The sequence below is a fragment of the Carcharhinus amblyrhynchos genome, chromosome 22 (genome assembly GCF_965287045.1).
Source record: "Carcharhinus amblyrhynchos chromosome 22, sCarAmb.v2.hapA, whole genome shotgun sequence".
Classification (NCBI taxonomy): Eukaryota; Metazoa; Chordata; class Chondrichthyes; order Carcharhiniformes; family Carcharhinidae; genus Carcharhinus; species Carcharhinus amblyrhynchos.
Window position 1 is genome coordinate 6,448,145 of NC_137345.1, and position 27,127 is coordinate 6,475,271.

At 41.2% G+C, this 27,127-nt stretch overlaps 1 protein-coding gene across 1 annotated transcript in view; it reads right to left on the bottom strand.

Moving 5' to 3' along the window:
• The window catches only part of tmcc2 (transmembrane and coiled-coil domain family 2), a 131,544-nt gene that overhangs the window by 102,262 nt on the left and 2,155 nt on the right, over nucleotides 1-27,127 (bottom strand). Inside the window, exon 3 of the mRNA XM_080209747.1 lies at nucleotides 12,879-13,400. Coding sequence (XP_080065873.1) covers nucleotides 12,879-13,400 — 522 coding nt within the window. The remainder of the gene's footprint in view (nucleotides 1-12,878; nucleotides 13,401-27,127) is intronic.

A 27,127-nucleotide genomic window follows, 5' to 3' on the forward strand; every position in this document is an offset into this window, starting at 1 on the left:
ACAGAATAAAAACCAAGATAGCTCAAAGTTGAAATGTGAGACCATTTGTTTAGCAGCAGAGTGAGGTTTAGCTGCACTGGCTTGAACAACAGATACTCCTGGGCTTTAAATGCAAACCTTGGAATTGGACACTACTGCAATGGGTTACAATTTTTTTTTTGGCAAGTAGAAGTAGTAGGAGAAACTTCCTGAAGAGGCTGCCAAATTAACATAGTGGAGCTCAAATACAAAAAACAGTTGAGTTTACCATTCGAAACACATTACACACGAAAAGCGAGTAGTGCAATCCGAATGTACTGACCAGATTTGAATCCAGGTCCCAGAAATTAAAGGATTCAATTCAAACTTTTATTCCTTTTAACTCTGAAACCAAAAGTCATTAAAATCTGCTTACAGTTTTTGAGCATGTCAGGCTTTTCATTCCACGGTGATGTGAAATCACAGTGACTTTTAAAATATTCACTTCATTTTTTTTGCATGTCGAACTGAATTAATAAACTTTTCTACATCCTTGTAAAAAAAATCCAACTCCGAGGAGAAGTAAATTTCGTAAGCATATCACACCCGACTTATAAATGATGGCTACATGCTTATAAAGAACAAAATAGTTCACTGAATTTCAGATGTTCTCAAACAAAATTATTGGTCAAACAAAACATGATAAAGCAGGCTTCTTCAGAAAGCACTGCTCATACAAGCTTCTAAATTGCAGCATTGATTCTCAAGAAAAGCAGAGCTTTTAATTTAACTAAGCAGATAACTGCAAACAGCAGCTCTTGCCGATCCTCATCTGAATTAATGTTATGTTCGTGCTTTTAATGATACATCTTCTCCATTGCTCATCGAAGAAATCTTTTATTTTCCCGGAAGCAGACAGAAAAATAATACAGCCAAGTAATTGAAGTTGGTTAACCCCTTGTATTTCTTTTCTCCCCCTACAATTGCCGACATTGTTCAAATTCCGTAAGATTTGAGCACAGCTGTTCCTTGCAATCCTACCCACATTTCTCTCATCCTTAACTGAATGTATTAGTCAAAGGCTGAAAGAGAAGTTATTACAGGCAATAAACTTGACTCTTCAGTACATCAAGCTGTGCGTGTAGAGATGCAGAAACGTATTTTTATGGAAGTGCATATTTTTACCTAGTCTGTGGATGCCAATGATCAAAACCCTACACTTCAAATAAATTACTAATGCTAATTTGGAACATCAAATCACTGATGAAAAACTACAATTTTGATCCTTTTAAATCATTCCATATCTTCTTTTCCAAACAGCATTCTCTGTCCTTTCAAATTTAAGATTTCAACAACTACAACTGTGCACAGTTCAACCTGCAATTCAACCCAGCTCCCAGGCATGAGCTTACCAGCAACAATCATTCATTTTTTTTAAAGCACATGATACACAAGACAATCTTCAAAATTTTATATATTACTGGTAGTAAAACTGATAAGGTAGCAACCCATAACCACGTCTTTTTTTTAAACTGACTGAGTATATGCTCTCATCACTCAATAATGTAATCATTGTTTCTTGGACACTGTTGAGTTGAAATACCATATGCCATGACAAATATCAGCGTTCCTCCATGGTCAGGTTGTAAATATACTAAACAGGCAGCAATTACCTTCAACTTATTCTACTTATCGTGTTGAACAATTGGTTTAATTGACTCAATTTTCTTTTAAAGAGCACAACATTTCACAAGAAAACAAATAACTTAAAAGTTATGCATCAGCAATGTAGACATTTACCTGACAAACGGAATGGTGAAATATTTGCCTATTTAAACTTAGGGCTGTTGATACTCAGGAATAGAGCACCCTGTATTTTGAGCAGCATCGGTGCTGCTGCAGAAGAATCACAAACGCTGATGAACACTGCACAGTCAGCGAACATCCCCACTTTTGGCGTTATGATAGAAGTCAGGTCATCAATGAAGCAGTTAAAAATGGTTTGGCCCGGATACTACCTTGACGAATTCCTGCAGTGATGTTCTGGACTGAGATGATTGTTTCTCCACAATTATGCTTTGTGATAGGTATCATCTCCCTGCCAGTGGAGGATTTCTTTTCCCTACCCCAATCCACACTGCCTCCTTTTGCTGGAGCTCCTTGATGCCACACTCAGACAATACAGCATTATCAAGGCCCATCACTCTCCCCTAACATCTGGAGTTCAGCTCATGCATCCATGTTTGAACCAAGGATGTAATGAGGTCAGAAGTCTTGATTACCTGTAAACGCTTGCACTCCAACCATTATCTTGTCAATTGAGTTTGTGTGTGAACAGAACTCTCACTCACCTGATGAAGGGACAGTGCTCCGAAAGCTTACGGCTTATACTACCAAATAAACCTGTTGGACTTTAACCTGGTGTTCTCAGATTTCTTATGGTGCTTACCCCAGTCCAATCCGGCATCTCCACATAACAGAAATCAAAACAAGTAACTGACAGCAAGTTAATGCTAAGTATCTCCAGCACTGTTGACGACCCTTCATCACTTCAACTGAATCGAAAATAACTGATGGGGCTTAATTGCCCAGGCTTTGTCCTTTTAATGTATGTGGCATAACTGAGCAGCTTTCAACACTGCTGGGTATAGCCACTGCTGATGTACTGGAACAGCTTGGCTTGGGATGCAAATAATTCTACTATCTAGTTGTAGCCAGAGAATCATCTGAAGGTGGAAAAAGGGCAGTTCTGGAGTTAATGGGTTGGAAAAGAATCTATTGCAAGTGATTCTCTGGCTGTGAAAAATATCCATCCAATTAATCTGGCTAAATTTGAATCCACGTTTCTGTTCCGCAGAAACCTAACTCTACACATCACATCAAATTACAATACCAAAAGTGTTTTACACAGGATGGTGTTCCACCTCATTGCCATTTTCACCAGCCTTGACCTGAGCTCCATGAACTGCAGAATTTCTGGAAATAAGTGACATCAGCATTGCACCGCACAACTGTGGATTAAAGGTTCAGTTCTAATTCATATAAATATTTCATGGCTAGCCTTGTAAAGAGCTTATGCAAGAAAGACTCAGAATCCCTACAGTGCGTTAGAGGCCATTCAGACCATTGGGTCTGTACTGACTCTCTGACAGAGTATCTTAGCCAGGCCCATTCACCCACCCTATCTGTGTAACCATACACACTTAGCATGGCCCATCCACCTCACCTTTGGACTGAGAGGGGAAACTGCAGTATCTGGAGGAAACGCACACAGACACAAACAGAATGTCCGTGAAGCTTGCACAGTCACCCAAGGCTGGAATTAAACCCCAGGTCTTCTTCACTCAAAGGGTGGTGAATCTCTGGAATTCTCTGCCCGTTGAAGTGGTGGAGGCTGCCTCGCTAAATATTTTTAAGACGCGGGTTGATGGGTTTTTGATAGGAGAGGGGATTAAGGGTTATGGGGAGAGGGCGGGAAAGTGGAACTGAGCAGCGACAGATCAGCCATGATCTTATTGAATGGCGGGGCAGGCTCGAAGGGCTGGATGGCCTACTCCTGCTCCTATTTCTTATGTTCTTAAGTCACTGGCACTGAGTGCCAGCAATACAAATACACAAATGATAGATTTATAAACTCACGAAGGAAAAACGCTAATGATTTTACATACATCTGCTAAATAGTCCTGATTGTGCCAAGACTGAGGGGCAGGATGCCTATTCTGAGGCATCTGCAGAACCTCCCGATTTACCTAGCCACAATGAGTGCACCAGAGGCCAAGCAACGCTCTTCTTCCTGTTGACACCCGCTGATGTTCGCTTGGGTGAGGCACGAAAGGAGGGTGCTCCAGGAAGATTAATAAATTGGCCAAATTGAAATGCTGCTAGAGATAATACCTAGCCATGATAATGCTTAACACTTTCTGCCTGGCCTCCATAACCCAATACCCTTAATTATTAAAACTGTATCTCAGCCTTGAACAGATGTAATGATCCAGCCTCTACATCCCTCTGGTATAAAGAATTCTGCTCTCCTCGGAGCAGAAGTTGTTCCTCACCTCTCTTCTAAATGCACAACCTCTTATTTAGAGATTATGCCCATGAGGGGAAACAGTCTCTCAGCCTCAGAACTATCAAACTCCAAGAATTGTATACACATAGACTCCTACAGTGCAGAAGGAGGCCATTTGGCCCATCAAGTCTGCACCAACCATAGTCTCACCCAGTCCCTTTGCTATAATCCCACGCAAATATCCTAGCTGGTCCCCCTGACACGAAGGGGCAAATTAGCACGGCCATCCACCAAACCTGCACATCTCTGGACGAGAGAGGAAACCAGAGCACCTGGAGGAAACCCATGCAGAGATGGGGACAAAGTGCAAACTCCACATAGACAGTGACCCAAGCCAGGAATTGAACCTGGGTCCCTGGTGCTATGAGATCGCAATACGAACTACTATCCTGCCTCAACCTCTCAATAAGGTCACATTTTATTCTTGTAAACTCCAGCGAGTACAGGCCCCACTTACTCAACCTCCTCGTATGAAAATCCCTCCATACCCAGGATCATCCTCGTGAACCTTTTCTGAGCTACCTCCAATGCCTCTGTCTTTCCTTAGATGAAGGGGACAAAAACTATTCACAATATTCTACGACTGTCAGCCATCACAGCCAAGCTCAAGGCTGTCTTTAACCAACACTTAAGCACAAAGATGAACTTTTTAGTGGTAGTCATTGGTTAGTCACCACAAGCAGAAACCTTGACTAAATGTTATTCTACAATTGCTTCACCCAGCTGGTCAGCATGCATTTCGGATTAAATGTGGGCTATCTGGTCCCTATTCGTTAATACCACAAGGAATGAAATATTTGTATGAGGGGTAGACTTGCTAGAAAATATTGGTTAGTTTTCTTTTCATGCTATGATACTTGTACTGTAGTGAAGCCCATAAAAGATTTATTACATTGCTATTGTCTATATCTCATTTTGTCCGTCAACAAAATGGGTAACTGTTGTAATACCTTAACTATACAGTGTTGATGGATTAAATTTGCTGAACTATTAGAGCTGAAGATATCTAAGTTATTTTTCTGCTTCAATGGTCTCTCTTCCTCTCTCCCCAACAAGCAAACGGCCACAACAACAGCTGGATATTAAACATGCTTCAGATCTCTGCCAATGCTGCTTTACAGCCTAACACTTTTAAGACCAGGCCTTCTTCAGGATCGATGATAGAACCTATAGAGAAACTACTTCTGCAAGTTTGACAAACTTGGTCCAAGTGACACAGTCTCAAGATCAGAGCCAGACCTTTGAGATGAGGAAACATTTCTGCTAGTGATGGTGGGAGAATTTTGGGATGCTCTTTTGCAAGGGGCAGCTGATGCTCGATCAAATGTAAATTTTGAATCTAAGATAGATAGATTTCTATATATCAATGGTGTTAGAGAGCTTTGGGGGCAAATGGGTATATCTGGAGTGAGGTCACAGTTCTGCCATAATCCTCAGTAGCAGATCAGGATTGGGAGGATACCTGGCCTACTCCTGTTTTTACATTCCCCTCAGCATGAAAGATGCAGGAGGGCATGCCAGAAGCAGCACCAGGCAAAAGAGAGGACTAGTTTGCACATCAAACAGCAAAAGCAGAATAGCTAAGCAATCCCATAGCTAAATTAGATTTCAACTCTGCAGCCCTGCCACACCCAATCATGAATAGTGTTGGTAATTAAACAACTACACAGGAGGAGGAGGCTTCACAAATATCCAAATACACAATGATGGAGAAATCCAGCACATCAGTACAAAAGGCAAGGCAGGACACGGAGTAGCTTGGAGAGGAACTTGCACATAGTGGGTCCCTCATGCATCTGCTGCCCTTGTCCTTCAGATGGTAGAGTTCATGAGTTTGCAAAATGCTGCTGAGGGAGCCTTGGTGAATTGTTGCAGTGCATCTGGTGGATGATGCACACTGCTAACACAATGTCAGTGGTAATGGGTGTGGCCAATGCCACATGGGGTGCCAATCAAATGGACTGTTTTGTCCAGGATGGCAATGAACTTCTCTTGTTGAAGCTGCACCCACCAACAAGTAGAGAGCATGCCATTACATTACTGACTTGTGCCTTGTAGATGATGGAGGGAAGGTCCTTGATGAAGCAGTTAAAGATGGTTAGGCCTTGGACAGGACCCTGAAAAACTCCGATAGTGACATCTGAGGACTGAGATGATCGATCTCCAACAACCAAAACCATCTTACCCTGTGCTAGGATTGACATTGTCCCCCGTTTCCTTCACGCAAAGGGTAATCAACCTTCCGAATTAGCTTTCAGATAAAAAGACGGAAGAAAATATTAAAGGAATTATTGAAGAAACAACCCAGGGTTAGGACGGGTGGGGTGGGGGTGTGCAAAAAGCTATAAAATATACTTCACCTTTCAGCTTTATGCACCATTCTTATTGTGTTTTTGCTTTTACATTGTGTTTCTGAACAAAAAAGCTAGAGAAGGGTAGAACAGAAATATGATTAATATTCTTTGAATCATCAATCAGGACAGTTAAGTTGCATGATCTTAATAAAGAGCAAGTTGACTTGAATCTACAACATATATCTTGGAGAATCTGAGTGGGTTGCAGAGGTAGTGTACAAGATCACCAGAATTGCATTCTTACAAAGCAAGCATAATGAAACCAAGGATGGAACATACAGAAAAGAAAGAAAACAAAAATGCTCTGAGAAAATACTAATGGATTAGGAAATCACATTTGACAGCATGGAAGAAGTTAAAGTACAATGTCAAAAAGCGTTTATCGGAAGTGAAGAAAGTAAGCAGGGCATATCTCTGGACACTGGCCAATTAAAATATACCCTGCTGTTCAATTCTTTATTCAGACAAACAAGTGGGGAATGTAAGTTTCTGAATTTGGGTTTGCATAAATGAAATCAACATTTTAACAAGCTTCGAACACAGGCAGACAACTCTGCACAATCTACATCTTCTCAAGCAATTTTCAAAACATACAAACATGTCCAGCTTCTTCAAAGTAACCCTTTCTTTATGCTTCTTTAGGTATGACGCACGATGCATGCAATTAGCACATGTGCCACAGCAGGAAGCAAAGGCCAGTGCACAAAACTGAAGGATTCTATCTTTCAGCTGATTGGTCTGTCTTCACTCCCTGCTAGTAACTAAGCCCGTATGCAATTGCTTGAATTAGATGCCCTACATGATAGCAACACAAAACCTCCATGGCTGTAATTGCAGTTTACTGGGCAAGGTACAGTGGAATAAATGTGCTGTCTGCTATTTTCAGGCAGCAATCCACTCTTCCTGAATGTGGTGCTTTGAAGATAGATCTTTATAATTGTTCTAGGTGATTGCTTAAGTGCAACTAATCAGGAGAAGTCATCGTCAGGGGTGCCACCTTTCAAATCAGTTATTTAACAGGAGCCCGATCTAGCTCCCTGTTAAGAGGATGATAAAAACTTTCTTGATGTTCTGGCCTCAAAGCCAAATTAAGAATTCACGAGGTCACTGAAATCCATTGCACACACGTTTCTATGTGCAATTCCTAATGGTTTGGACTTCTTTGGATTAGTTGACCCCCAAGAGAAGTAAGCAGCCACTGGTGAAACAAATTAAGTTACCCTATAGGCTGATCAAGTTTGACAGCAACCTGTGCTGAGCTGGTTGCCAGATGGACAGCAGTTGTCTTATGCCTTCAATGTCACTGGACCAGACAAAGTTAAAACTGTCCCAGGACATGCTCCAGCTAACTGTCAAGCGATCGTTTTTGGATAACACTATACTGTGAATAACGGCTATGCTGTGACAGCTTACCCTATTAAAGACCTGCTGACAGTCATTGTCTACCTTGACAATAATAGCCATCTGGCCAAGGAACAGAAAGGGATGTCACGGTTGTGGAAGTGTACCCCTGCATAAATCACGAGGAGGAAAAAACATAGCACGATAAGAGTAAGGGGAGAAGAAATTAGCATTAACATCTTATCAGGGAGCTGAATGCCAAAATGGTTGCGTGCTGGAGCAGAAGCAACACCCTCTGGTCCACAGGTTATTAAAACTGTTGATGCAAGAAATTTATGTACCAAATTTAGTTATATTTAGATGCAAAATACTGAAATACAATGCAGTCAAATTTTACCCAGACAATAGTGGTACATTTTATACTTTAAATGAAAGGAATTTTGTATCAACTTTCAAACAATTTACAAGAGATCAGAGGAACCTCTGTAGCTCAGTTATTTTTATCTTGTACAAGTTAGTTTTATGCAATTTAATGTCAGCACTCTTTAGACAAGATGTTCAGAACTATGATTTTGCTATTTTTTGTTTCTAATATATCTGGACATGGGACAGCTCCAACTATAGCAGTGCATTTTCAGTTGGTGTGGGCAGAGTTCAGCAAAACATTCTACTATCTTCATGTAGGATTTTTGCAGAACAAAAATGACAGCATATTTTGTTTGTTCAGAAGCTGAAATACTGCTCAACTGAAATTCTCACAAAACATAGTCTTAATCAAATAAAAAGACAGCTAACATCACTGGTAAACAGTAATCCCACTATCAATACTACATGACTTGACAAGACAAAGTATTTTAAAACAGATGATGTACATGGTACAGAAGGGCATACATTATTTATAAGGGATTACACCTTGGATGGACAGTGTTATCACTTGGATTTCAAAAAGCATGACAATCAATGTGTGAAATGTACGTTAGTACAAATACAGGTTTGATCCTAACAAACCTTATTTACAGAGCATTTCAATTTCTAGGCCAGCATGGGCCTTCAGTTATTTGCAACAGTTAAAGAACAGACCATACCCAGACCGTGCTTGCAATACTCAAGTGTCCAACATTCAACGTGACTCCACAATCAGGCAACACTTGCGGAATAAAATGCTTCTCTATTGAGCTTTTCAGATGGGGAGGTGGCGGGGGGACAGCAGGGGCGGAGGTGCATCACTAGCTCCTCTTGAGCATGTTATGGAGCTGAAAGCAGCCCTAGAGTAAACTTAAAAGCAAAATACAGCAGATGCTGCACACCTGAATTAAAATCAGAAAATGTTAGAAAAATTCAGCAGGGCTGGCAGCTTCGATACAAAGAAGAAAGGCTTTCAGAGTGCTCCTCCTTCATCAGGTCACCTGATGAAGGAGCAGTGCTCTGAAAGCTCGTGACACCAAACCAACTTGTTGGACTTTAACCTGGTGCTCAGAGACTTCTTAATGTGCCCACCTCAGTCCACCCCCGGCATCTCCATATGACTTACACCTTTTGAAAGGCAGCTCCACTCAAGGCAGATCAAATATACTCAAAGCAGTAAAAATGTACCTCATGACATGAAAAATTTTCAGTCAGCTAGATTTTGTCAACGTACCAATAAGACTCAGTCATCCACACTCAAATGCTAGCGCCACTTTGAATAACTCTGCATGGCCAAACTATGACCTCTCTAATGGTCAATATATTTCAGGCGGCTTGAACATTTTAGCGATAATCAGAATTTCAATTTGACTTATAATGCTTACTACCAACAAAATTAATTGATTAGCTAAGTGGCTGGTTATCAGGATTTGTCAATGCCACCAAGCTAAAGCAAACAGCATCTTTTAACTTATTGGCCAGGACAGTCACCAACAATTTAGTGGTAAATAAATCACCATAACCTAATGCACTGAGCGCAAAAGAAATCAGTTAATCAAAGTAGCCCAAAATACAACCAAACGTCTACACTGAAATTTATTTACCCAGAGGTTGAAGTTCAAAGTGCAGTGTGATGCAGCAAAATGCTCGAGGCATCAACTGTCACTTGGCCTCAACTCAAGAAAAATCGTGGCATTATACCGACCACTCTCCTTTTTATCCTGACACAAATGCAGGTTTTTGCTGCGCACAAAAATGTGACGAAACAGAAACAGAATTGTTCCAAATGCATGGTTCCTACAAAAACTCTCAATAATGCTCAAAAGAAATGGCAGATGCATTGTCAATCCTACAAGGTGACATCTATGTTATTGAGGCTCTGCAGTTCAGACTGTGGTTGTTGATTTGTGTTTCAAATTTTACTATTTTTGCATGGTCATGATCGAAGTTCTTTGTAAAACGGCAACAAAGTCTTCTTAAAAATTGAAGAACAAGAGAAGACAGAATTCAGATTTTTAAAAACCTCAGTTAAGGTATCAGTGAAAGTTTTTGAATTCAATCGGCAACACGGACCACAGAGACAATTTCAAAATAAGATAAGCAAATTGTGAATAGAGAAAGAACCACAGCAACGTCCAAGGTTATCACCCAGTGCAGCAAATTCTATTCTGCATTTTCTGTTTCCTAAAGATTGGCAGAAATTCATGTTTCAGAAGTAGAGTCATTAATATAGTATTTTTTTTCTCCCAGTGAGACTTGGATAAAGTTTTCAAAAACAAGGTGCCTGCTAATGACTTTTTAGGAAAGCTCATTCAAGTTTAACTCTCCAACATGACAATTTCTTGTAACCTCGCTATCTCCCTCTTCTCCTTTAAGTCATCTTTTGTCATCTGTCCTAATAACTCCATGGAGCTCAGTCAAATCCTGTTTGATATATCTCATAAGTGCCTTTATTGTAATAAAAATATTTGAAGACATTAAATCCAGGTTTTTATTTTGTGTTATGATGTTATTTCATTTCTGAACCTATCCTCTGTTATGTGTCCATTTATTAAGGCTATTTTACAATTTAAACTATGCAATGCAAACATAAGACTTACGTACACGAAGTGGTCTGAGATCACATCGTCCTGTGGTCAGACCTCGCCTTACATACCGTGCCTATTTCTGTTCACTAAGACACAAAGAAGGTGCTCAAATACTGGAGGCTTTTTCGGGAATAGGCTGGTTCCTAATATCAATGTCTTGTGACTCAAGACAAACTAAAGAAACTCCAACTTTAAAGCCTCAAAAAGAAAATCAATAAAGCCAAGAAAAAGACAAATTTACAAATGATGTCAGGGGGCTTTTCTTCATGCAATCAGTAATCAAACCACAAGATGAATTTCCAAGTCATGCAGCAACCTCAATGCTTATAAAACAATTTAATGCTCAAATTGGAGGGGAAGCGGGGGGTGTGAAGAAGAATCCTGTAGAAATAATCTGATTCGATGAACTTGGCTGGGCTATAATGCCCAATTTCACCCATATTTTCCATACGTTTACCTTATCGTGGTGGGTTCTTTGCAACTACAGGATGTAACATATAATTGTGATACTCCACCAAAAATTAGTATACTGCCCTTCATCAGTGGAACATTCCAATTTCACCATTCTAAGACTGAAATCCTCCCTCATCAGAATGAAAAAGGCCTGATGTAAAACTGATTTTGACAGTTTCAACGCAATTCTTAATAAGCAGGGTATCGATAATTAAACAGTTGCTTGAAAAAGAGAAAATGAAAGCAAATAAGCAACAAGCAGGATGGTCCAAACAAATCATTCTATTGCTCTCATCGTCTGTCTTCCACATTTCACCCTTAATAAACTTGACTTGATCCAAAGTATTCTACTTGTAACCAAACTTGCACTGTCCTATTCACCCAGCACACTAGTGCTCACTCATTAGCTAATGGTCCAACACCACCTTAGGGCTCCATTCCATTGTCCCTGCAACATCCATCAGGCCTATTCCCCACGAGTACTCTGCATTCTTCCAATCCCTCCTCCTGCACTGTACAGATCCTATGAATTGCAGCATTTTGCAACCTTTCCTGGCCCCATTTTTGGGACTTGCATCTTCTATCACCTGGACTTGAAATTCTGCAATGTCCTCCCATAAACCTCTCTGCATTCTGTCTTCCTTTGAATAATCTCCTTAAAACCCATCTCTTCAACTAAACTTCCGGTCACCTAACGTTAGCTTGATTTATGCAGTGTCACTTTATGTCTGATTATGCTCTAGGGATTTACCTTGTTATGTTTTACCATGTTAATGGTGCTGTATAAATGCAAGCTGCTTTTTTTTTTTAAGTGGCAAGTGATATATCAAATGATCCATTTTGGGGGACTAACAGACAATTACAGCACAAAATCTCAGAGTCCACAAGGCTTAGTTCGATATGAACCTCTGCTGTATCTGGCGAGTGAGTGCTTGAAAATGACTTTGGGTGACCAAAGTGTAAAAAAAAACGTGCATTCATCAGCATGTCACCTTCATGAATACAAAAGATGAAGTTAAAAAATTACACTTAGATCAAAACTGCCAATCTATTTTTTAAAAATCTTTCCCCAAGCAAGAATTAAGACACCATACATTTTGTCTTTAACCAATTTAGCAAAGTGATCATCAACTTTGCAAATTGTTCCACAGAATCACTACAACGCGAGAGGTGACCATTCAACCCATCACGTCTGCACCAACTCTCTGAAAGTATATCTTACCCAGGATCAACTCCCCACCTAACCCCATATCACCACATACTTACCATGGGTAACCCACCTCAACTAGACATCTTTGGACTATCAGAGGAAACCCACACACGAGGAGACCAAGCAAACCACAGAGTCACCCAAGCCAGGAATCGAATCTGGGTCCCCGACACTGCGAGGCACTAGTGCTAACCCATGTGCCACCAAGCAGGTCATAGATTCTCAAGAAATTAGAAGAGAGCCTTCAAATAACTGAGCACAAATTTATTTTTAAAAAATTAAGATAATTCCATTTTTAGCTCCTGCAAAATCTCGACAATTGTACATCTTCACTGCAGTCTTTGGTGGTCACATTACCCACTCTCGACTCACATCTGACCCCACCTAAAAGATGAGTGAACATCTGTAAAATTAACTAATCCTTGGCAACATCTAGAGCATATTACTCAATTTGAGCAATTCTCAAGGCTTGATATTGTAGGTAGTAAGAAAGACTGTACCTTATCAGTGGTTCTTTCTGACTCATCTCCTGTTAGGTGGATGATGCTAATCTCTCCAGCAGCAAGTGATGTGTCTGTGGTGGAAGATGACCTGGGCCTGTATTGATGCTGCTGCAGGATTGCAGTCAGCGAACTGTCCTGAGGTGCCTTCCGCATGAGATGAGGACTCCCTTTCTGGGTTTCACTTGGTCCACTTTTTGACCTCCTGCTGCTGCTGTGGAGGCTGGCTCCTCTCTTGATGGATGGCCTCGACCGAATCTGCTGTAACACCCTGTTGAAGGCCGTGGGACGAGCTGGAAGATCATGAAGTGACATGGCGTAGGACACACGGTGCATCTCAGGAGATCGTTCCTTTTCATCTGCAGAGTCGTGATCAGAGTGTCCATGAGGAAGGTGGTGAAGTTGAGATGAATCTTGCATACTCTGTTCGCGTTCCCGAGACCGCTTTCGATGATGGAAAAGTTGCTTGAGACCATGTCCAAACATACCACCTGAACCTCCTTCAGATAGCTGCTGGATTTTCTTTGAAAAAAAGAGAATAAACATATTAGATCTTGTTCCCACCCTTGGAGATATGGTTTTCTCATTCAACAGTGGCCAAAGGACAGTTTTGCTTCCAGACTTCTGCCCATTCTGAACTGACTCACATTTTGTTCATAAAAATAACATTAAATCAAATAAAATACTCAAGTAACAATAGTACACATCAGGTTCTGCTGTCAACAATTTTTTCCATTGCCAATCTCCTCCTGAACCTATGTTATGCTGGGACATTTGCACCAAGCGCGCAATTTGCCACAATGCAGTCTTCAATGGAGACTATGTTGTCAATGAGCAGTTGCTGAACAGAGGTACAGGTACTTCCCTGCAGAAAAAAGGTGTGGGTCGTAGAAACCTGGAAACAAGTCATGATATGGGAAAGGGAATAAAATTTGAAAAGAACATATAAACTACTACACTACATCAAGATACATTGTATTAGAAAGCCACACTGCACCTTTTTTTCTAAAAACCTTCACCAGAAGATTCCTCACACAGGAGCACAGTTCCATAACAGCCTTTTAGGGTCATGCTTAAATGACTCCCCTCACTCCAAAGTGCAAGTTTAGGCAAAGAACAACAACTGCATCAAACTGTTCAACAACAAGGAGCAGAGCAACCAAGCCCTCACTTATCGGCCACTCATATTTTTCAGCAACAGTCACCAGATAATAACCAGAAGCAGTAACTCAGGCCTATTTTGTTTTCTAACCCGCTTGCTGGCCTAAGTGTACTGAGGCCAACTGTCTGACCTACTGGCTTGGCTGAGATCCATATTTGTTGTCAATGAATTTATTTTTCCTCACAGTGGCAAGCACTAAAACATATTAACTTTCTAATGCTTCCAAGTATCTACAAATTGTACAGGTGTCCCAACAATGTGAGGTTCGCAACTGCATTACATTGGCATGGGGGTGAAAGCATAATTGCTACAGATATGATCTGATTACAGTCAATGTCTCATTCATAATTTGTGTAGAAGTTAAAATCTATTTATAAATATTGGTAAGGTCTAAATATGCCCTGTTATCTGATTATTGTAAAACTTGGCTTGGTATTAAACTCAGACTTTCAGCAAGCAGCCTAGTCATAAATAAATAGACTGCTTTGAATAACTTCTGTTTCAGATCATTGATAGTGGAACTGGATGTGTGCCAGTTTAGTAATTTAGTAATATACAAATGAAGACTATTCAAGTAAAATAATTTCACACTTGGTGAGGTTTCACTTCCATTCCGTCTGTGCTGAGCATGATTACAATAGGTGGGATAATTCACTTAGCTTCTGCAACTTTAAAGTTGGTATCGATGATGTGGGGCAACACCATGGAAACTAAGCTATGAGTGTAGCGCCTTCAACCATGTTCCCAGCAAATCAGTCATAGATTACTTTTAGATGGGGAGGCCAGTAAGAGAATTAAACCACAAGCAAACCAAGAGAACATGCTATTTGTGGTCTTAGAATAACAATGAGAATTTTCAGTTCTGATCAACGGTCATTGACCGGACACGTTAACTGTTTCACTCCCCACAGATGCTGCTAGATCTGACTGTAATTAAAACAAAAAATAAGTTCTTAAAAAGTTTAAAGCTTTAAGTTTTAAAGTTTAAAGTTTTTTTTTTAGTAGTGTTACAAGTAGGCTTACATTAAGACTGGAATGAAGTCACTGTGAAACCCCCTAGTCACCACACTCTGGCGCATTTTTGGGTATACTGAGCAAGGACGTAGCATGGTCGATGCACATAATTAGCACGTCTTTCAAACTGTAGGACGAAACCCATGCAGACATGGGGAGAACTTGCAGACTCTGCACAGTGATTCAAGCCAGGAATCGAACCCAGGTTCCTGGCGCAACAAAGCAGCACTCTGCCATCTTCCATTAATGTCTGTAGAGGCTGTTGTATGTTTATTGATGTCTCTTTTTTACATCCACAGGCGATTCGGTCCACCTTGTTGGCCAACAAGGGGCATACACGCGGTGGGTCGTGCGAGGGCTGCTCTTGGATTTTGCATCCAGAGTTGCCTTGTGCTTCACGTCATTTGCGTACGCTTAAACTGGATGAACTGACGGGCAACACGACAGCTCAGTGACTATCATTGTTTGCTTTGCAGTTACAGCGACCCGGGTCGGATCGCCGGCTTGGGTCGGCATCTGTGGGAGTTTGCACCTTCTCCCCGTGCTTGCGTGGGTTTTCTCCGGGTGCTCCAGTTTCCTCCCACACCCCAAAAATGTGCTTTTAGGCTGATTGGTGTTAATAAATTGTCCCGAAATTGGATCTCCCTTAATCTGGCGCACATATAATTCTCTAAATTTGCACCCCTTTATTGTGGAGTCCAAGAGATATAGACAAAAGTCATAGGTAGGAGGAGGATTGGAATGAGGCACTTACTGAGTGTTAAAATGGGCGGCGTGGGATTGTAGGCTGAAGGGTGTGTTTCCTGTGCTGCGTTGTTCTTTGTTATGCCACCCCAAAATATTGAAAACAATGAGAATTTAACTGTATGGCACTTCTGAAACCCAATTTTAAATTGGGGTTTAACTGTTGCATAAACAGAACGCAACATGACTTTATTTTCAGTCATGAAAGACTGAGCTTGTGCAAGCCAGTAGGACAGAGATTCAGCGGGAGAGAGGTTATCGGAAATTTGGAGCTGAGCTGAGTCCTCTTTGTCGGGAAGTGCGGAGAGGCAAGTGAGAGGTAGAAAGAAACTGAACCATGCCATCACACAGCCAGCAGGTAAGTGTTTGGCAAGAAATTTTTCCTTTCATTTTGCTCTTGGCATTGTTATAAGTTAACTTAAGGCCTAAGTCATGACAGGAGATCCCAGACCCACGTCATGCTCATCTTGCACAACGTGGGAATTCAGGGATTCTTCCTGTGTCCGTGGCTCCTTCACAAGCAAGAGGTCTGTCCAACTGCAGCTCCTGTTAGACAACTCATGGGCTACAGATGGATTCAGTTTGGAGCATCAGCAATGCTGATGAAGTCGTGGATAGCATGTTCAGTGAGTTGGGCACACCACAGAAGTAATGAGGGAAATAGGCAATTGGTGACCACCAGACAGAGTAAGACTCAGAAGGCAGTGTCATCATCTCCCCAGCAAATCAGATATACCGTTTTGAATACTGTTGGGGGAGATAGCCCACCGGGGAAGGTGGCAGCAGCCAGGTTTATCGCACAGTGCCTGGCTCTGTTGCGCAGGAGGGCAGCAAAACAGTGGTAGAGCTATGGTGATAAGAAACTCAATTGTCAGGGGGACAGACAGGCATTTCTGGAGACACAGAAGAGACTCCAGGGTGGTACCTTGCCTCCCTGGTGCAAGGGTCAAGAATGCCTCAGAGCGTCTGCAGGACATTCTGGCGGGGAAGGTGAACAGCCAGCTGTTGTGCTGCTTTTAGGCACCAACGACATAGGGTAAGGTGCTACAGGCTGATCTAGGGAGTTAGGAGTTAAACTAAAAAGTAGAATCTGAAAAAGTAATAATCTCAGGATTGCTACTAGTGCCAGAGAAGGAAAGTCAGGATAGCTAAGATGAATACATGGCTTGAGGAATGGTGCAAGAGGGAGGGATTCAAATTCCTCGGACATTGGAACAGGTTCTGGGGCTGGTGGGACTAGTACAAATCAGACCACCTGGCAGAACTAGAACTAATGTCCATGGGTGAGTGTTTGCTAGTGCTGTTGGGGAGGATTTAAATTAATGTGGCAAGGAGATGGGAACCGATGCAAGAAGTCAGGGAAGAATTAAAATGGGGACACAAACAAGTAGTAGTAAGGGGAAAACTGAAAGACAGAGAAACCAAAGACAAAAATCAAAAAGGACCACAGTACGGAGACTGTGGAGAACTCAGTGAATTGGTCCAGTAAGGCGAAGAAAAATGAAACACAGGTAAGAGTACGCAAAATATGACAGGGCAGATGGTCTGAGAAAGCAGGGTAGACAGCAGATTAGGTCTAGATTAAACTGCATTTATTTCAATGCAAGAGGCCTGACAGGCAAGGCAGATGAACTCAGGGCATGGATGCGTACGTGGGACTGGGATATTATAGCTATTACTGAAACGTGGCTAAGAGAGGGGCAAGGTACAGATGCTGTAGAAAAAATCAAACAGGAGGTAAGAGAACTTGCATTTTTGATTAGGGAAAACATCACGGCAGTACTGAGGGAATATATCTAAGGGTTCACCCACTTGGTCTATATGGGTACAACTGAGAAATAAGAAGGGTGAGATCACACTGATAGGTTTGTACTATAGGTTCCCAACAGTCTATGGGAAACTGAGAAGCAAATATCTAAAGAGAATATAGATAGCTCTAATAAAAATAGGATGATAACAGTCGGGAGCTTAAACTTTCCCAACATTGACTGGGATAGCCATTGTATCAGGATTTTGGATGGACAGAAATTTGTTGACTGTACTCACGATGAATTTCTCATTCATCCTGATGGCCTGATTAGAGAGGGGACAAAACCTGACCTCCTTTTGGGAAATAAGGAAGGGCGGGTAACAAGTTTTAGTGAGGGATCAATTCGAAACCAGTGACCATAATTCCATTAGTTTTAAGATAGCTGTAGAGAATGGTCAGTCTGGCCCGAAAGTTAAATTTCTAAATTGGGGCAAGGACAATGTGATGGTGTTGGACAGGAACTTTCAAAAGTTCATTGAAGGAGTCTATTGGCATGTAAAAGGACCCTGCTAAGTGTGAGGTTTTCAAAAGTGTGTAAACCAGGGTTCAGGGTAATCAAGTTCCTCTTAGAGTGAAGGGTTAGGCTGGTAGAAGTAGAGACCCTTGGATGACTCAGGATATTAAGGCCCCAGTCAAAAATAAGGAGGAAGCATACATACTTGATCCCAGTACATGCCAACAACATGCATCAGCAGCTAGGATCAAGTGGATCCCTTGAAGAGTATTAAGGTTGTCAGAGTAGAGTTGAGAGAAATCAGGAGGGCAAAAAGGGAACATGAGTGCGCTTTAGCAGATAAGGCAGAGTCCAAAGAGCTTTTATAAATACATAGGGCATGAGACTAACTAGGGAGTGAGCAGGGCCTCTTACGGATCAACAAGGTCATCTATGTGCGGATCCACAAGAGATGGTGAGATCCTAAATGAATATTTCTTATCGGTTTTGACTGTTGAGAAAGGCATGGATGTTAGGACACTTGGGGAAATAAACATCTACAGGAGTATACATGTAATAAAGGTGGTGGTGCTGGAAGTCGTGAAGCACATCAAGAGAGATAAATCCCCAGGACATTGTGGGGGGGCTCGGGACGTAATTGTGGGTCCCCTTGCAGAGATATTTGAATCATTGATAGCCACAGGTGAGGTGCCTGAAAACTGAAGGATAGCAAATGTTGTGCCTTTGTTTAAGGAGGACTTCAGGGAAAAGGCCTGGGAACTACAGACCGGTGAGCCTAATATCTGTATTAGGTAAGTTGTTAGAAATGATTCTGAGACAGAGAGGATCCACAGGCATTTAGAGAGGCAAGGGCTGATTCAGCATGGCTTTATAACTGGAAAAGCACAGCCCACAAATTTGATTGAGATTTTTGAAGGGATAACCAACAAGGTCGATGACGGCAGTGCAGCTAACGTTGTCTACATGGACTTAACAAGGCCTTTGACAAGGTACTTCATGGTAGGTTGTTGCACAAAGCTAAATTTCACAGGATCCAGGCTGAGGTAGCCACATGGATACAAAATTGGCTTGACGACTGCAACAGTGAGAAGTCTCATTACACCAGCTTAAAGTTTATTTAAGCTGGTTTGAGAGACTTCTTTCTGTTTTTACCCCAGTCCAACCCCATCACTCCACATCTTGACCACTGAAGCCAAGGGTAGTTGTAGAGGGTTGTTTTTCAAACTGGAGACCTGAGACCAGTGGTGTGCCTCAGGGATCAGTACTGGGTCCACTGTAATTTACTATTTACATTAAGGATTTGGATGAGAATTTATGGAGCATGGTTAGTAAGTTTGCAGATGACACCAAGATTGGTGGCATTGTGGACACTGAGGAAGGTTATTCAAGATTGCAACAGGATCTTGATCAATTGGGCCAGTGGGGCAATGACTAGCAGGTGGAGTCTGATTTAAGTTTAAATATGTGATGATGCATTTTGATAGATCAAATCAGGGTAGGGCCTCCTCAGTTAATGGCAGGTCATTGGGGAGAGTTATAGAACAAAAAGATCTAGGGTACAGACAGACACATAGTTCCTTGAAAGTGGTATCACAGGTGGACAGGGTGGTGAAGGCGGCATTGGTCAGAACATGGAATATAGGAATTGCGACACCTTGAAGTGGGACAAGACAGTAGAAAAGCCATACTTGGAATAGTGTGAACAGTTCTGGTCATCCTATTTTAAGGACATTATTAAACGAGAGAGTGCAGAAAAGATTTACTAGAATGCTACAGGGACTTGATGGTTTGAGTTATAAGGAGAGGCTGGATAGACTGGGGCTTTTTTCCCTGGAGCCAAGGAGGCTTAGGGGTGATCTTATAAGAGGTCTATAAAATAATGAGGGGCATAGATCAGTGAATAGTCAATATCTTTTCCCAAAGGAAGGGGAATATTAAACTAGAGGGCATTGGTTTAAGCTAAAAGTAGAGAGATACAAAAGGTTCCAGAGGAGCAATTTTTTCCACAGAGGATGGCGATTGTCTGGAACAAGCTGCCAGAGGCACCAGAAGAGGTGGGTGCAATTTTGTCTTTTCAACAGCATTTAGACAGTTACATGGGTAAGATGGGTATGGGGGATATGGGCCAAATACGGACAATTGGCACAAGCTTACTGCTAAAAACTGTGCAGCATGGACAAGTCGGTCCAAAGGGCCTGTTTCCATGTTGTAAATCTCTATGATTTTATGGCAAAATTGAAAAAACATTGAAAAATTACCTTTTGCAGAAAATCACAAGTTTGGTACTTCACTGCCTGTGTGACTTGCGCTTTCAAAATGTTCATGACCATTTCTCTAACAATTATTATACCAGAGATACTGAAAAACACCCAAGTTCACTTCTGCAGCATAGCTATTAAAAGTTGAACAAAAAAACTTATCCTGCTCAAATCATTCAATTCCTTTTAACCACTTGTAGTGTAATATAAACAAAGTTACTCAACCAAATCCATTGTTTACGGTATGATAAGATGATTGACTCTGTGCTAAGATAAACTAATGATACAGGGGCCTTCAGCCAATTCTCCTGATATATTTTACTGCACACCAGCATGGCCCGCCTGTTACACCAAATGTAACAAAAGCCAGAAAAAAAAAGCAGTACCTTTGCTTTTTACTGCTAAATGTGAAAAATATCTCACTCAGCAATATTGCTCTCACCCAGGAGAATAAAATAGAAATAAAGACAAATCAATGACTAAATTAACTGGAGTATCTAATGATTTATATATAGCAGTACTCTGCAACTCAGACTGAAGGCAAATAAGTTGATTTGATAGGTAAAGGAATCCAATTAAAATAGCCAACTTGGAAGGAGAAGAGCACTACATAAAATTGCTGAAAATTAATAGGATTAAAATTAAAATCACTCCCATTACAGATGGGGTAGTATGATGCCAAAGCGGTTAGCACTGCTGCCTCACAGTGCCAGGGAACTGGGTTCAATTTCCGGCTTGGGTCTCTGTGCAGAGTCTCAACGTTCTCCCCATGTCTACGTGGGTTTCCTCCAGGTGCTCCGGTTCCTCCCACAGTCCAAAAGACACGCTGGTTCAGTGCACTGGCCATGCTAATGCACCAAGTGATGATCTACCATCATTGTTTTTTCTGAGGAGAGGAATAATCACTGACCCCACCATCCTGCAAATACCCCCTCTCCAAACTTTTTCAACATGCTGTCAGATCCCAAATTCGCTTCCATCCTTGATAGAGCTCCATGCTTAGATCATACCAAGCAGGTTTTTGCTCATGCCACAGAGCCAAAACAGCTCTTATCAAAGTCACAAATGCTTGTGACCAAAGTAAACTGTCCTTCCTCATCCTTCCTGACCTGTTAGCAGCCAGAGATGTTTGACCACACCATCTTTCTCCAATGCGTCTCCATTGGCATCCAACCGATTGGACTGCTGTCACCTGGTTCCATTTTTACCTCGCGAATCACTGGCAGAGATTCACTTACAAGGCTTTGTTTCCCGATCCCACATTCCTACCGACGATGCCCTTCCCACCCCGACCCCACACACCCTCAAACCCAAGGGTGTAACCCCCTCATATTTCTCATCTACATGCTGTCCCTCAGCAATGGCATCCGAAGGAACAGTGCACTAGTTTCGCATGTACACTGACAAGACAAAGCTCTGCCTCACCACCACTTCTCTCAAGTGTAGTACTGTTCCCAAGTTATCAGGCAGCTTATCTGACATTCAACTTCGGATAAGCAGAATCTTCCTTCAAATAAACATTAATGGCTTCAGTCTTACCATTTTCCAAATTCAGTTCTCTAAATATTCACTCTATCACTCTCCATGGCAACAGTCTGAGATTAAGCCAGTCTGTCTCAACGTTCCCATTACATTTGAACCCAAGAACAGCTTGCAACCCTATACTCATGCTATCACCAAAATGACCATCACCACCTCTGTAACAATGCTCAACTTGAACATCACCTCAGTTGATCTACTACTGAAACTTTGATGTCCACTTTTGTTGACTCTGGACTTGTCATTACAATGGATTCCTGGCTGCTCTTCCATATTTCACCCTTTATAAACTTGAGGCAATCCAAAGCTCTGCTCCTCAGGTTAACAACCCCTGTGCTTGTTGACTGATAGTAGCTCCCAGTCAAGCAACATGGATTTTAAAATTCTCATTCTTGTTTCCAAATACCACAATGGCTTTGCTCCTCCCTACCTTGGTTATCTTCTCTAGCCTCAGAATTCTCAGAGATCTTGGCACTTCTCAAATTTGGGGCTCATGAACTCTCTTTTCATTGCTTAACCACTGGTAGTAGTGCCCCAACTCTGCAATACCAATCCAATAGCTATTGATTGCTCCCTCCTTTAAGACACTCCTTAAAACCTACCCCAACAACCAGCCTTTTGGCCATCTGACGTAATATCTCTCGATGTGGCTCATCATACTTTGCTTTAAAGTTCTTCTGTGGCGCACTAGACATTTTATTACATTGAAGACGTCATATAAATACAAGTTGCCGTGTTTGTTATTACAATTCCAATCACATAATTCCAAATTCTAGATTTGTTCAGCTCGTGTTTTCTGACAAAGTTTTGCTCTGCAATTAAGTCAGAAGATACAACCAGTTTACTATTTCTGAATCCGTTAAGTATAAAATTTCGATGCAAACTATAAAAGATAAGTCCCTAATTTTCCTATGGTACATTTTGACAGGAAAAACAGAACGAGTGCATGCATTGTGTACCAAACAGTGTTACCAGCTTACCAGTGTTGAGAACTCAAAAGTTGCAACACAGCTCCAGAACTAGAGTACACCATAACCTGGACTCCAACTCTACCTCTCAAAGTAGAAGGTGGCATGAAGATCATTACTTGAAATGAAGATGACAGTCTTCCATCAAGAACTGCAATTCAACCAATCTAGTCATCTTGCAAACAGCAGCTCTGTCAAACATGCCGGTAACTGAAATGAAACAGTTGAGTTATGGACCCAACAGACTGTCTTGATCCAATTCATGTCTGGACTGAAGACCAATAATCTGCAGCTGTCTAATTCATTCAATGATCACTATGGTAGTTCTGTAATCTCACTGAAAGAAAATAACTTAAACTTTCAATTCCTTTGAGCATGAGAACTAAGGAACAGATAGATGCTGTTATCTGACCAGCTTCATTCAATCATTTTCCATCAATATAAAATCCATAAATTCCTTTGCTAAATCACAGATTGATGAAATTCAACCTTTGAAAGCTCCTGCTGAGGCAAAGTCCACTGCACTAAGTATGAGTCTATTTCACAAGTCAATGACAAAGCAGGAAGATTTTGCTCAACTGTCAGCCTCTTCATCTTACATTTCAAGCACAATGGAAAGACAATTTTAAAATATATACAACCCAAATCTGATCCTTTTCAGATATTTTAATCCAATCAAAATGGAGAGCTGCACTTTACCCAATAAGTTGCTACACGATGAGTGTTCCTACGAGTGGGTTTGTAATTATCTCATCAATCGTTCAAAAGACCTGCACCACCCACTTGTGCAACAACGGTTCAGAGCTCCTTGAAGCAAACATCCGTGTGGGCTCATGCATTGGAGATATAATCAAAGCCTTTTTGGAGCCCAGTGGGGCACAACACTAAGATCACCACATGGTCCCCCCCTACCCACAGGCTTTGGTCTCCCAATGGCAAGGCTGATTTTTGACAGGTGGCCATCCGAATTAATAGTCAATAGTATATAATAATATAGATATTAAAATAGTCAATATCTTTTCCCAAAGGTAGGGGAGTCTAAAACTAGAGGGCATAGGTTTAAGGTGAGAGGAGAGAGATACAAAAATGTCCAGAAGGGCAATTTTTTCCACAGAGGGTGCTGAGTGTCTGGAACAAGCCGTCAGGGGTGGCAGTAGTACAGGCGGGCACAATTTTGTCTTTTAAAAAGCATTCAGATAGTTACATGGATACAATTGGTATAGAGGGATATGGGCCAAATGCAGGCAATTGGGATTAGCTTAGGAGTTTTAAACAAAAGGGTGTACCTATTTACCCTACTAACCCTCTGAAGGCCCTGTTTCCATGCTGTAAACCTCAATGACTCTATGAAATAAACTGGACACAGTGAATTGAGAGATTTGCTACAGATTGTTTCAGAGCCAATGCCAAAGCTGCTCCACATCATTTATTTTATTTACTTCAACTGTCATTATTGCTTCATGGGTCTGTTCCTTCATCTACCACACCTCAAAGAAATAGCTCAGTAGTTACATGCAGTTTCACATTCATCAGTACTTTAACCAAGAAACATTCACCACAAATATCTACGGACAATCATTTCAACAGTGAATTCAAATTCCAATAGGCAGATTCCTGGCTGATTTTCTCCCCTCCCTGTCTGGAGCACAAAGATCAAATGCACACACTGACTTAGCTCCTAATACACACGAGGTAAATCAACAGACAGGAAATTTACTTAAGACCCTTTGAGCTATGTATCAGTACCATATCAGCATAACTACTGAGCTAGGATAAAGAGGCGGCAGGCCGCCCATGTATTTTGCTATCCTTCCCCTTTCCACCTTATCCAAAGCTGATTCCAGTATTCCCACAACTTCGAGTGCAGCTATGCTTCTGGCACACCAGACTTTGTACCTTCAGTCACCAGGCCATTGAGAGATCTAATAGTAATTTTTAATTTCACATGGCAAAGAAGGGAGCTTCGGGTATTTTTCCTCCCCCAAATTAAACTTGAAGTAGCTAAGCATCAAGGTGCAGAGGCAAGGGGAAAATCAAAACGCCTCTCAAAATGACTGAGGCTAGTCTGGGTTGAAGTAAGACTGGATCAGAATGAATGAATTCAGGAAAGGAGGGAGGAAGGCTATTTAGAAGAAATGCATCACAAAGCAAAGCCAGCCACAGAACAAATTCACAGCATTACAAATCAGGAGGCACATAATCCAGATGTGCCAAATGGCACTCACTTGGAAGTGCAGTCACTTGCCCTGGTTTATATGGGTATGTATATGTGTGTGTGTATGCATGTGCATCTAGTTTCGCTGCAAGAGAAAGGATAGTTGAAAATATATTCTGCAAAGTTCTGAAATTCATGCCTACAATTATAAGTTATAGAAACTGGACAATTCATTTCCAAAAGAGACAAAAAAAGAGGGCTGTTTCCCCAAAGGGAAAGCACAGAGCAGAGGAGGAAAGGGAACAATGAGACATGACTTACTTCCAAATACTTCAACATATTTTTCACATGATTGTAATGCTGGAAATCTATAGTCTACCTCTCATCTTGAGTGTAATTGCAGGAGCACAAAATTAGCATGCGTATATGCAGCCAGCAATTACGGGAGGCGAATGGCATGTTGGTCTTCATTGCAAGAAAATCGGAGTACAGGAATAATAAAGACTCACTATGGCAGGTTTTGGTGAGAGTACACCCAGAATAGTGCGTGCAGCTTTTGGTTCTATACTTAAGGAAGGATATACTTATCCTGGAGGCTATTCAGCTATGGTTCACTAGACTCTATTCCCCAGAATTCAGTTCCCCTAGACTGAGGTTTGTCCTGTGATGAGAGGCTGAGTAAACAGGGTCTGAATTCTCATTGAATCATACAAGATTCTGAATGGGCTTAGCAAGTTAGACACTGAAAAGAAGTTTTCCCTGGCTGACAAATCCAAAACATGGGAACAATCTCAGGATAAGGGGTTGATTATTGAGCACTGAGATAATGAGAAATTTCTTCAAAGAATTCCCAATGTTTAGAATTCTTGATCAGAGGGTTGTGGATGCTCCAAAATGAACTATAATTAAAAGTTGGAGCAGATATAACTTTGGTCTCACAGGAAATCAAGAACATGGGAGCAGCTGGGAAAGTACAAGTTCAGCCATGATTATATTGAATGGCAGGCTTGATGGATCATATGGACTGCTCCTGCTCTAATCCCATGATCATGTCTAACTGGAAATATCAGACGAACATGTTTGGGGAGAGAAAAATCTCCCAAATTTGGACAGAAAAGCATATGAAGTTAACTGTGACCTGATCACGTATAGAATAAAATGCTTTTTTGGCACCAACTTACCACATATGAAATATTATTGGACTAAACAAGGCTTTCCTTTGACCATATTGCACCTCCTTCAAACATAAGATTTGTTCTCAAACAAAAGACGATTAAGTGAACCAATCCCACTGTTATAAAACATTAGAAGGTGCAGTGATGGAGGTGACAAATCACTCGCATTACAAATTTTCAATTTAACCTTGAAACTGTTGAGGGGCATGGCAGGGTGAGGAAGAAATTAAACCAACAAGAGGCACCTCGACAGAGACCAAAAGGGCTGAATCAGATCAATAATCCCTCTTCAACACAAAGTACACAGCACATGGAAATATAGTAGGTGACAAGCAGCAAAAATACTGAAACACATTACTATGTGAAGCTTACACTGATTGGTTTATTCTCGGCTATTCACAATTGTCCATGTCAGCTGACATCCTCCAAGAATATTAATTTGCAAGGGAGAAATTATTTTTAATTCAAGGTACATCAGCTTTGAAAGTTTTATTTTTGCTTTCCTTTGCATTTGGAACACAGCAATACAATACCTTTATCTATTATTCATAGTAAATTAAAAACATGGTTCAAAATGATCGGCTATTCGTTCCACTATATCACCGAGTTATTAATCTTTCTTCCTCATGGAAATAAGAGCATTCTGTTCAATGTCATGGGCTGTACTAGCCTCTATTTATAAAAATACACTGCAGTACATGCTTCTATTAATCAGCAATGGGAGCACCAGGGGGCAATAACTGGATTGTGGTGAATGGCCATTGGTGAATTACAAAACAGTAATAAAACTGAGAGGTTCAGACAATGTCATGAATCATAAAATTGAAACGTGACCAATTTACTCTCAAGTGCAAGATTAGATTAGGGTTTTAAGTTCTCTGTCAACCACTTACTGTCTTCACAGAGACAGCGAATCTGTAATTTTTTTTAATGAACAGATATTACCAATGGTGACTTGATTTATTTGATG